Source organism: Patella vulgata, chromosome 8 (genome assembly GCF_932274485.2).
Source record: "Patella vulgata chromosome 8, xgPatVulg1.2, whole genome shotgun sequence".
In the NCBI taxonomy this organism is placed as follows: Eukaryota; Metazoa; Mollusca; class Gastropoda; family Patellidae; genus Patella; species Patella vulgata.
Window position 1 is genome coordinate 24,868,204 of NC_065886.2, and position 12,914 is coordinate 24,881,117.

Genomic DNA, 12,914 nt, shown 5'->3' on the forward strand with positions numbered 1-12,914 from the left:
TGCGCAAATTGATGTCAATGTGGAAATCAATATGGCCGCGTACAGTGGGAGATTTAAGATGACAGTCACTAACAAGCTGTTTCTGTTACATAACACGCTAAATACCTCTAAACTCTTTATAGCAAGACGACCGCTTTCACAGCTAATTCGGGGAAAGACTGTTAAAATAGGATGCGCTTGTGGATTTTGGGGAGACACTGCAGTAGCAGGTGAGTTTCGTTTTGTCCTAAATTTGAATGTAAACAAAACAATGTCAAAGGTCACATTCATGTTAACCTTATGACAGTCCCCATGACCAGGGTTACGAAAGTCGCATCCTTAATACTATAGATGTAAATTATATATGCAAACAATCAGACACTAATTGAACTCGGTTGATCATAAAGATTCAATGACCACATTTTAAAAATGCTTTTGAAATTTTTATGAAATGCCAAATGAAATGGGCCTAAACACACCCCTTGATTAATCCTCTTTATAATTCTTAAACAGAATAAGGGTTGTCTCACTAACCAGGAGGTCTGGGGCTTGATCCTGTGTTGGCTGAGAAAGTACCCCATGATTTTCTGGCGTGGATTCCCCTTGTTAGTTGTGCAGGATGGAGGGCCTAGCAAGGAACAGTATATAAATAATAGATGTAGGCTACGTACACAAATATTGTTACAACTACCATTAGAAAAGAAGTCAAAGTTTTATTTAAATGAAAAATACCGGTACATATTTATTCCAAATCAAGAGGAAATGTGCCTCTTGAAATGTGCCTCTCAACATATATTCTCACATGTAACTGATTTTTCAAATGATGAGGAATAATTAATTTAATATATGACAGGTGTACTATAAAATGACTGAATGTATGAAAAAGAAGGATGATGAAGCCATTTGTTAATTGATCTTTATTGCTGATGATTAGCCTATAGGCCTATACCATCAAGTACCTATTAGTTAACACCCTATTGTGGTATAAACTTATTATCAGTAGCTCTATAACAAGTCAATCATTTTTCATTAATGTGTTATATTTAGATTGTGGCCTTGTTATATTTGTATGAGTCCTTGAAAGCCACCAGTATTATTTCTTTGATCTCTGAAAGTAAACTTGTAATTTGTAATGTTGGCTGCAGGCATGTGTTCAGCCCTTCAAACATTCTTATATCTAATAACAGTATATTTGAAAGGAAATTATAGACTATGAAGCTCAAAATAAAACAAGTTAAATCATAGACCAAATATATACTCTGCTTGTAACCTTATAAAGGTGTTCAGTATTCAACTATTGTTTAAAGTTTCAAGATATGTCAGTATTGTCAATGGTAAAAGTATCAATTTAATATTTAAAACTATCTCCAATGTATTGATTTATTTCAGCACCACAGTTAATTTATGGAGCTAAAGTTGATTACATAATGTTTGACTATTTATCAGAGATAACCATGTCACTATTAACAGCAGCAAAACACAGAACACCTGTAAGTTTTTAATTCTTATGAGTTTATACTAAGTTTGAAGGAAATAAATCAATGGGGATATTTTTATTTACCCCCGCACTCCACAACATCATTATTTTGATTGATTTTGAAGAGTTCTGGCACAATATATCGATGTATCGCGACTCACCTTTTCATGATTCGCATATTGAATTGCGAAATGCTGAATCGATTATTTACGATTCATTTTTATGTTTTTCTGTTGCTTCAGTAACTAACCTTTCACTCTAAATTATCCATGTCACATGTTATCCACAGGTACAAAAACAACCTTAAATTGTTTTGGTCTTTATTTTGATTGCAGTTTTCTTTCCCGGTTTTAGTGATTCCAATGAATATATCCATTATTCATTTATCCTGTTGTTTTCTTGGTAAATATTGACCTGGTTATGAATCACAATACGAATCGTATCGTAGCACCCGTATCGCAAAATGTATCGTATCATGACTGCAGTCGCAATACCTAGCACTAATTTTGAAGCATATTTGGTTAATACTCCACCCCCAAAGTACACTACAGTTTAATAACACACAAAGATTTTTGTGCTAATTTGGGCTTTGTATTTTGTTAGTAGTGTTTAATTAAATCTAATTTGAGTACAGATTACCACAGACAATTGATGCTCAGTGGATGTATATTGGGTTAGCACCCGACACTCATTTCTTTTCCTCTTTTTGCAGACACTTGGTTATGCTCCTGATTTTGTTCAGATTTGTATAGCCCCATTTATAAAAGACATTAAGGAAAAGGGTATGTATATAATATAAATCTAATTTAAACTCCAAACTCCAAAAAAATACTAAATGAAATTTATTATATTGAAAGGTGTGGTAAACAAGATGAGAACATGTCCCAATACTCACACACAGAAGTATAACCATTTCTGTTGAAAGTGATGCTCAGCCTTTTATGGAATTATATTCATGATGGGAAAGAATTTTATGTCCCAATTTCATGAAATTAATATAATATTTCTTTCGTTTTGCTATCCATTCTGTACACTAAAGCTTGATAGACTACTAGTATTTATTTTAACAGTTTATTTTAACTATATACAAATTGATATTTACAGGTGTGAGGTTTGACTCAGTACCTGGTTTGGTTCAGTACCTTATTGTATTGTTTTCTTTAAAAAATAAAAGCGGCCATGGCCTTGACATTTTTGCAAGTAAAATGGCAGGACAATACAGTATTCAATAGACATGATTAGAAAATGATAAGTAAAAAGAAAAATACTGGTAAGTAATTAAATAAGAAATCCAACACCAAAACGAAGATGTATACTAATAATAACCAGTTGGGTTGTTCACAGATCTCAGTTGTAGAGTGTTTCATAAAAATAATGAAAAGATAGTGAAGCATCATGATAAATCAATTCTTGGTTGTTATGAAACTAGTTCTTTCTGAAAACATGGAGCCCAATAGATATGTTACTGATATGGTAACTCTTGAGTAACGTGCCCAAGGAACCAAGCCAAACTGGGTACTAAATCAAACCGTGTATCATTAAGTTATCATTTGATAATTAAATAATCAGATTAATGATAATTACAGGGATTAAGATAATTAGTAATGCTGGAGGTGTTAATCCTATAGGATGTGGTGTAGCATTGCAAAAAGTTTGCCAAAAGGCTGGTGTAAATTTAAACATTGCTGTTATAGAAGGTGATGATTTAATGCCGGAGGTTAGTTACATTTTTTAAATTTTTTGGCGATAATGTTTTGCGGTACTGACGATTCTTTTTGAGAACTGGCGTAAAAAAATCTTAAAATTCTAATCGTATTTATCCTGGATTTACAATTAATTGAGTGTCAATAACGTGGCGGAATACTAGAAATTAATCAACTAGTTGATAATCCGGATTACGTCAATGAGTAATACTTATCAGTTGTCTTGAATTAATGATTAGTTGATTGATAATTGCCAATGATGTATATAAAACCTATCTCAAGTCATTATTTAATCTTAATGATACATGTAAACAAAATGGCCGACAGTTCCTTTCGAGGAGAATTAAATATTTTGATAGTTGGATTCCGTTTACTCTGGCTTCATATACGGCATGTAAGATATACATGCATGCCGATCGGATATCATTATTTCAAATTATATTATCACCACTGGTCGAAAATGTAAGAACGAGTTGAATAGCGACGATTCTTAAGCGAGAAATCATTTTGCCATAATATGACGAATCATATTACCGTTGCCAAAATGATCTAAAGGTGAACGACGGGTATAATTGTAAGCATCTCTTACAAATAAAATTGAAATTTATATCATTCTATCAGGGATTCAGATTTGGAAAATAACTGTACGCCTATTGTACACGTAACACATAAATTTATAGAAAATTGGCAATCCTTGAATGAGATCTGACGTGTAGATACTAAACTATATTGTGCCGTACGGTGTTCAAATAGACTAAAGTCACCCCCCAAAAATCTGATCTTATTAAATTCAAACTGTGCTAATGTATTATATACAGACAGATTTTTAAAGTTGTTTATAGTATTGTATATATCGGTAATTGTTTTATTATATTAATAAGCCTAGCTGAGACATAAAATTGTTAGATGTTGTCTTTTTTATCACACATTTTTGGCAGTTGACAGAAAAAAAATTTGAACATTGTTTTATATAAAAATTATCATCCATTTTGGCGGAAAAAGATTGAAAGCCAGTGTGAGCCCTCACAACAAGAGCTGCTTTTGCATATTTACATGCCATTTTTCTGGCTTCAAATGGTATATGAATTATTATTTAAACATTTATTCACATGACAAGCCCATATTGAACTTTCTAGGTCATCAGATGGCTTAGATTGGACAATCCCGCCATATCTGCTTTAAAATGCTAATATATCCTCCAAGCCGAAATTTTCCGAAAAGTCCTGACAGCACTCACGGAGACTGTCAGCAAAAGGCCAACAATAGAGTTATTATACAACTTTCTATTCTTATATATCAAAAAGCTTATTTGGATTAAATGTAATAAAAATTTAAAGATACATTATGTAAGATTTAGATAAAGAGCTAGCCATTCTTGCTATAATAGTTCGAAAATAGATAATGTAAAATGAATAATTTGAAAATTTCATTCAAATTACTCTATTGCGAGCGAAGATATTAGCCTTTGAAGGTTTGACAAGACGTGTGCAATAAGATAGACCTGCAATAGGCAGATTTAGCTCTTGCATAATGTATGTTTAATACAAATATAAATGCATCAGCAGTCTGAAACCTGATAAAATTAGCCATCCATAACTTTGCTCAGAATAAGGTAATTTGACTGAAATATTCAATTTTCATTAACTATTGTTGAACTATTAGAGCAAAAATGGCCAGCTCAGGGGCATACATAACGATTTTGTTTTGGGGGGGGGGGGGTATTTAGCCAAAATGCGACCGACTGATGCACATACCCTTAGTACGAGTGACGCAGTTAGGAACGGCGCACCACAGGTGCAAGTTTTCTAGGGGCCACATGCAGAGCGGGTCTAGAAGCTGGGAATAGGGGGTGGGGTGGGGTGGTTCCAAATCTAGGGCGCTATCCACAATTCGCCGATCGTTGTCTCGCCGGAAAGCAGTTTTATTTAAGTTGACATAAAGTTTATGTCATATATGATGATTGTGCCTATAACACTGAGCAACCTGAGAAAATTTTGAAAAATGAGTCAATATCCTAGCATTTGAGGTTATTGCTGGGAGAAAGTCTTGAGGACGAGAGGACCAAAAATGTGAGCCAATGGGACAGAATCTCGAGATCTGCCCCTGTCAATTCCGCCTGTTTCGCAAGAGTTGACATAACATTTGTATAGTCTGACGCCCCACGCCCCACATACCAGTATATCGGGGAGGTCACTATAATCGTGAAAATGATAGTGCTGAGACAGTATAAGAAACAGAGGAATAGAAGAATAATGTTATAACAAAATAGAGCGCCGCAGGGGCGAACAAATTCAGATATGTAACCGAGCTTTTAATTTTTCGGAACTGGGCCTGAAAAATTTTAGTCATTGTCATGGCAAATGGAACCAAATTCTCGCTAACAAGAGGATAAGAAATGAGACAGAATCTTGTGGCCTATCTGTCAATTTCGCCTGTTTTGTAATTGTTTGTTTGACTCATTAATTCATTTAGTCTGAGACTGACTGCGGTGAGTACTTTTTTTGAGACCGACTATTTTTTTGCAAAGAGGGAAAAACATTTCATAGAACAACATACTCACAACAGAATAAGAGTGACAAACATTTTTTCAAACATGACAAACAGACATGGTTATTTTATACTATAGTTTTGTGTGACGTATGCAATTTAGGCTCACGATTTCACACAAATACATAGTATTTGGGATCTATTCTGGTATTGTTTGTTTGCCTCATTAATTCATCGAGTCGCTGATGCATAATTTTGAGACCGACCGCAGTGACTGCACTTATTTTGAGACCGACTATTTTTCTCCCTGGGGGAAATTTTGTTCATAGACAAACATACTCACAACAGAATAAGAGTGAAACACAACATTTTTTCAAACATGATAAGTTGACAAGGTTATTTTATACTAAAGTTTTGCGTGAGTAGCGTGACGTATGCAGTGAACACTTATTTTTATACTGATTGCTCTTATTTTGCGAACGACTGCACTGATTTTGCGACCGACTATTTTTCTTCCTGGGGGGATGTACCACCCCCCCACATTTACGCACCTGGGCCAGCTCTTTCTCAAAATCTCACATAATGCCTATTTAAGGATTAAATTTTAAAAAAAATTATCCTTCCTGGCTTCAATAACTAAAAAATCAACAATATGTTTTCAATTGATTCCAATTTGCAATTAGCTTATGAAGAAAGTATTTTTTTTTTTTTTTTTAAAAATATAGGTTAACAAACTTCGAAACCTTGGTATTACAGAGATGAATTCAGGAAAAGAATTCCCAACTGCCATACACAGTATGAATGCTTACTTTGGGTAAGATCAATAAAAACTTGTAGACATTGTATGTGTTTCTAAAGAAATATATCCCTTCAAACGCATACAATAAAAGATGCATTAATTAATCTATAGATTCATGGTATTAGTACAGGTTCTAATTCAATCAAAATCATCATATTAATATATTCTTTCATGCAATACTATAGTAGAAACTATGCAACTTTGAATATATAACAGTTTTACCAGGGTGGAATATCCCATCATAAATGGCATTCGTCAGTAAAATTGATTTGCAATTTTTGAATATGGACTCTTGTGTATTGAAAGAAGTTTGATTATAGATATGTACTGACAGAGTAGTAATATGGCAGACAACAATGAGACGTTAGATACATACTGACCTTTTCTCTTTATTTATAGTGCAGGTCCAATTGCAAGGGCTCTAGATTTAGGTGCTGATGTTGTTATAACAGGTAGATGTGCTGATAGTGCAATGGCTTTAGCTCCACTTATACATAATGTAAGTGAAAATTAAATGCAGTACTAACGTTCATCATTCTAATTTGATATAACTTCATAAACCATTTATTTACAAGAAATTTAATGGGGCTTTTCATTTTGTATTTGGTGTTGACTATGATTATTGAAAATGTTGTCTGGCATGACAGGATGTCCGAGGGAGAAAACTTCATTGGGGGAGTTTCTATCTTGCAAAGATGTTTGTGCCCTTGCAACAGATAGAAAGCTAGATTAAAATGAAAATAACTCATAATACCTGGGTTTTTTTACAAGAAATTGAATGGTGCTTTTTTTTTTATTTGGTGCAGTATTTAATTATGAACTGGACAAAGTATGATTATTGCGTTATTATCGATGTTAAAAAAGCGATAATATAACCTCCACCTTTGCAGCACAGGTTATACAGCTAGTATTTATATAATTGTTGGCAAGTGATCATCATGATTATCAAGTCAGTCATAGAATTTAAAAATAAATTCCTTAACTCTGTCTCAAAATTTTGATTTGAAAAAAAGTCAAATCATATACCGGCAAGGTAAATAGGCTATGTGGACACATTTTGGCACATAATTATATACAATGTCATATGAAATATTGGACTGCCCTGTTACCGAGTCTTTTTTTTTCATTGTATAGTTTCAGTGGAAGATGGATGATTTTGATCTCTTGGCAGCAGGAAGGTAGGTAATTTTCTAAAGTAGAAATGTCATTTCTGCTTTATGTCACTAGATAAAGTCTCTGTTATAAGAATAGATCAGTTATCAGTTTTAAATTTGATTTGATGCTACCAGTACTTTCATTCATGTAATAGATATCTTACACTAGTTTTAGGAATTAAATTTCTTTGGAAAGAGTGATTATGTAATTGTGTAAATTTTATGTGGAGAAAGTCTACAGTGAGTGATTCCCTGCCATGTGTCGTTTGATAAATCTACACTCAACACTGCTGTATCATTCCACTGTTAATGCTTGAGGGTGCATTATTAAAGCAGATAGAATCATTTTGGATGTATAAGTTCTATATTCAAACCATTTATTTATATTGTAGTTTAGCTGGTCATTTAATAGAATGTGGACCTCAGATAACTGGTGGTATATTTACTGACTGGCATCTAGTTGATCATTGGTAAGGTACTGTATATAATATAAATATCCTACACACACATCTAACAATAACATTCTCTTTTTCTATGGAATAGAATAGAAAGCATCATTATCTGTATTCTATTTATCAGTCTGTTATTTCATTTAGTTGTCTATCTGTATCAGGACTCTTCATTTTCTAGACTTGAACTATATAAAACTGGCTTTCCATTGCATTCTTGTTAATATAATTACCACAGGGCTTGATATTTAGGTTTTCCAGGGACAAGTAAAATTTTACCAGTAGGATAAGTGAAACAATCTCGGCTGTATTGTCAGGCTAATTAATCTGTTAGTAAACGAGTACTGATCTGTTAATAGATTATATCCTCCATTGTTAACAGTTTTTCTATAATTGCAAAGCTTTGTTATCTTCTTTTATACTTACTGCTATTTGTATGTATTGCATACATTACAATTTTGTAAACTCGAGGTCTGTTTCCAGATGTATTGACTTAAATGATAAAGGGAAAAGTTTGTTTGTTTGTATGTGGGTTTGCTATTGGAATTAAACATTTGAAGCTAGGGTTTTTTTTTCATTATCGTAATTGCGATTTTTATTTTGTATTTGGGGCAGTATTTAATAACAAAATTTACAATTAATGATTATTGTATTATAAAGAATGTTAGAAACATTTTAGAGCATACCATACTTTTCCTACTCTGTATTTTTCTGGCAAATTCTTAACTGAAAATCAGAATTATATAAGACACCCACTCCTTCAATGCTGGGTAATTAACTTAGTCGTATATAATAAAGAAGAGTACTGTTTCAGGGATAACATAGGATTTCCTATTGTTGAAGTTGGCAGTGATGGTCATATGATAGTAACTAAACCCAGTGGTACTGGTGGATTGATATCTACAGCAACAGTTAGTGAACAGTTATTATATGAATTAGGAGATCCAGGGCGTTATTTTTTACCGGATGTTGTATGTGATTTTAGTGATGTTAAACTAGAACAGATCTCAGAAGACCGGGTTGTTGTTACTGGTGCTAAGGGAAATCCCCCTTCAGGTGAACTTAAGGTCAGTGATTTGTCTTACATAAATTACAAATCTCCATTCAGCCACCCACTCATCAAACACTGAACTCAAAATGATATGTTCCAGATTCAAATCTCACAGTGTGACAAGAAAAAACATTATTATTTATAAAGCCTAGTTCCCATTTGCCAAGGGTAATGGTTGCAAGGTGGATATGGAAAGTGTTTCCAGTTGTTCATTTGGGAATTAAAAAAAAAAACTGAGATCATGTTTACAAATTAATAGTACACATAAAAAAAATCAAGATGCCTTCACCCTGAATAAACTAGTTTTATTCACTAATATATTTCTGGGACTGTTCCTTTAAATGACACAACCCACAATTGAAAGTATAATGTTTGATTTTGTAAATATTTTTTTTTTTTTTGTTGTAGGTAAGTGCTACTTATGCAGAAGGCTTTCGATCGACTGCAGTAGTCTGTGTTGGTGGACCACATTCTAAAACTAAAGTTGAAAAAACTGCTAATGCCGTTATTCAAAGGTAAATATTTCAATAACTGATTTTAAAAATTAGGGTCAATGAACACTCTGTAATTATTGTATATTTAATGTAAAATTAATCTACATTCTGTTTAGTTTTTATACAACTGAAACTTAAATATATTTATATTCCAACTTACAATACATACATCAAAGTATTCAGACAAGAATCATTCACACCAATGGAGGAATTACTTTTGACGGAAAAGTTTTGTGTGAAATAGGCTTATTTAACATTTGCTTCCAATGAAATGAAATTGAATAAAATGGGGTTTAACGTCCTACTGCTCTGCTCCGAACTGGACTTATGAAGACAGGCATACTCCATACAGTGTGCTATGAGGGAAATTTTGCCCGGACAGCGGCACTAGGACCTACACTTATATCGAATTCCAACTGTCAAGGGATCTTTTACATGCATGCCAATGTGTACACCGGACCTTGTTTTTTTTTTTTGTCCCATCCGAATGACTAGACAGCTGCCATTGCCAGGCTCTCTGCCACCGAAATGATATAGCAGACAGGAAAACTTTGTCGCTTTACTTTAAATGCTTTCTTTCTAGCATAGAAAAAATAGTTTAATAATTATCTTTCAGATGTCAAAGAATCTTTAATCAGTTAGGTTTACAAGATTTTACAGATGTTAATATAGAGGTACTAGGCAGTGAACACATGTACGGTCCTCAATCACACATTCCAAAGGTAATACACTCTATTTTTAATTTTATAAATAATGATAATAGATAATAATAATCTATTTATAAAGTGCTAAATATCCAACAAACGAGTTACTCAAGAGCGCTATCTACATAAAAATCTTCAAAAGAAGAAATAAACATGACACTATAAACACTTAAAAATCATTGAAGGAAGGAACAGAATAAATGTCCAAACTGATAAAATAACATTATATAAAATAGTTATTGTCATTACTGATTTAAAGAGTTCACTCTTAAGACATTTTTTAAAGGATGACATGTTTTAAGAGTCTTTAGTCTTTTTTGATAAGTCTGTTCCAGACATTTTTTAAAGGATGACATGTTTTTAGAGTCTTTAGTTTTTTTTGATAAGTCTGTTCCATACAAATTAACAGTATATTTATTCCTTTTTGAAAATGACATTTGAGGAGATTAATACTTTAGATAAATACAAACTAATGTGAAATTTGAATTTACCTCCAGTTAACAGATTGACTGTGTACATTAAATAGCCATGACCTGCTTAAATTCCATGAAGAGTATCATAGCTTTCAGAAAATTTATTCAAAAATTGTAATCCTTGATGGCGTTCATACAATTTTGTAGTTCATATAAAACAGAAATTTATATGGAAAACAATCACTGGGTTTATTTCATACTACGTTTGAAACGTAGTGTGAAATAAACCTAGTGATTGTTTTCCATGTAAATTTGTGTTTTATATCATATGTTCAGTTACTAAATGCTGTATTAGGATTTGTAGTTCATGTCAATTATATATATTATTTACAGGGTACAAGAGAAGCAGTATTGTGGTTAGCTGTACATCATAATGAGAAAAAAGCTTTAGAATTTTTCTCCAGAGAGGTAGCTCCTGCTGGTACAGGCATGGGTAAGTATGGATAAGGATTCAGCAATTTTACCAGTAATTTTTTTGTAAAAAACTTGTTCAAACTTACAATCGAGATCTTACATTACCTGTGATTAGAATACTACCCAATCTGATTAAAATACACATCTATATTTCATTTCATATTTTTATACTTTCGATGGCCTACACTACATGTAAACGAAACAAAATAGGATTGAATACTACCTGAAAAAATACATTTTATGCCAAAAAAATTGTATCTTATAGCCAATTGTTCAAGCCAAACATCTCTTAAATGATATATTATTGTGAATGTCAATTCATTCTAATTGAAATATATAAGTGGATACACACACAGCTCATCTTCATAAAGAAACGGATAAACAGTAGTTTGACAACTGTTATACAATTCAAGTTTTTATGGTCATAAGAAATTTCATACTTTAGTTTCATAGGTTGAATAGATAACCTAATTATGCTCCAAGGGTCACATCTTAAAGGTACTCCTAGGTCGAACATTGCTTGAGAACTTCACAACAGTCATTTTTGATTTTATATTATTATTATAGCTCCTGGTTTATGCAACATAGTTGGTGGTAGACCAAAAGTGTAAGTTAAAATTTTATATAATTTTTAAAAAGAAGATAATTTTTTTCTCTCAACAGTCTCAATTTTAGACAAGTATATTTTTGCCATTTGGGTGATTTTCATTTATATATTTTTTTTCCAAAGTATATTTATATATCTCTTTCAGATCGGCAGTGCTAAAATTATTTTCCTTTTTATATCCTCGTAATAATTTTAAGGTTAGTATTTAGTAAATTAGTCTGTGATTAGCTAGTGAATTAAGATGATGTGTGTGCACTTTTGCAGTAAGCAAAATAGGTGGACTTACATCAGCAGTTACGATTTCACATAGTATTTGTTCATATATATGTGGAATTTTATAAGTCAGATTTGCTGAATGGATAACAGAACTGAGATAAAAATTGTGGCCTATTGTTAAATTTGATGCAGGGAAAAAAGTTCAGGGAAAATAACTCAACATGACTAAAAACTTGTGTCACTGCGAAAAATCAACTCGTTATTTACCTGTGATTGTCAGAATGAAATGGAATTTATAGTTTTGAATCGTTTATACCATAAAAATTTAAATGTTGTATAATATTTATATGTTTGTGTTATATTTTAATCACAAGGAGTAGAAATAATCTGACAGGGCTATTACTCTAAATACTGAACACCATATAAGATTCTCAATTAATTAGACCAAAAGTATATACTGGTATGTGCAATCTTATAGTAAAACAGACTGGTTCATTATGACTAAAGAAAGCCTTAAGCAAATATTGATTTTCAGTCAGCTATCAGAACAAGCAAATGATGAAAATTGAAGATGTTAGTACCCAAACCATAACTTTTGGTAGTGGACGTCCATAGTGATAGGATAAATGTTTGAAAACAAAATTAATCAGTCCTATTCTCTATAATAAACATCTGTGATGAATCTTTTTGAAAGCCTAGTGATATAAGCAATATTCTGTTAATATCCACATCAAAGACACAACAATATAAATGATTGATATAACAGTATGTATTGTTATATTCTGGTTACTGTTGGTAAAAAGTTTAAACAAATTTAGTGTATGAATGTAATCAATATAGGTAATCAGCTTCTTACAAGGAATTATATACTGAGACACAATGAAAATACATGTACACCACTTTTAAA

The 12,914-nt window shown here is 32.3% G+C and overlaps 1 protein-coding gene across 2 annotated transcripts in view; it reads left to right on the plus strand.

Annotated features, from left to right (window-relative positions):
• The window catches only part of LOC126830887 (uncharacterized), an 18,914-nt gene continuing 6,000 nt past the window's right edge, over window positions 1–12,914 (plus strand). The window contains exons 1-14 of one of the 2 annotated variants that reach the window (XM_050561359.2): window positions 1–209; window positions 1,369–1,469; window positions 2,169–2,238; window positions 3,043–3,173; window positions 6,372–6,460; window positions 6,845–6,944; window positions 7,580–7,623; window positions 7,992–8,069; window positions 8,863–9,115; window positions 9,508–9,614; window positions 10,210–10,315; window positions 11,104–11,203; window positions 11,752–11,791; window positions 11,937–11,988. In XM_050561359.2, the coding sequence (XP_050417316.1) occupies window positions 32–209; window positions 1,369–1,469; window positions 2,169–2,238; window positions 3,043–3,173; window positions 6,372–6,460; window positions 6,845–6,944; window positions 7,580–7,623; window positions 7,992–8,069; window positions 8,863–9,115; window positions 9,508–9,614; window positions 10,210–10,315; window positions 11,104–11,203; window positions 11,752–11,791; window positions 11,937–11,988 (1,449 nt within the window). In that variant the 5' untranslated portion in view covers window positions 1–31. Of the gene's footprint in view, window positions 210–1,368; window positions 1,470–2,168; window positions 2,239–2,560; window positions 2,727–3,042; window positions 3,174–6,371; window positions 6,461–6,844; window positions 6,945–7,579; window positions 7,624–7,991; window positions 8,070–8,862; window positions 9,116–9,507; window positions 9,615–10,209; window positions 10,316–11,103; window positions 11,204–11,751; window positions 11,792–11,936; window positions 11,989–12,914 lie in introns of those variants that run through there. The other variant, XM_050561360.2, reaches the window with a different exon arrangement.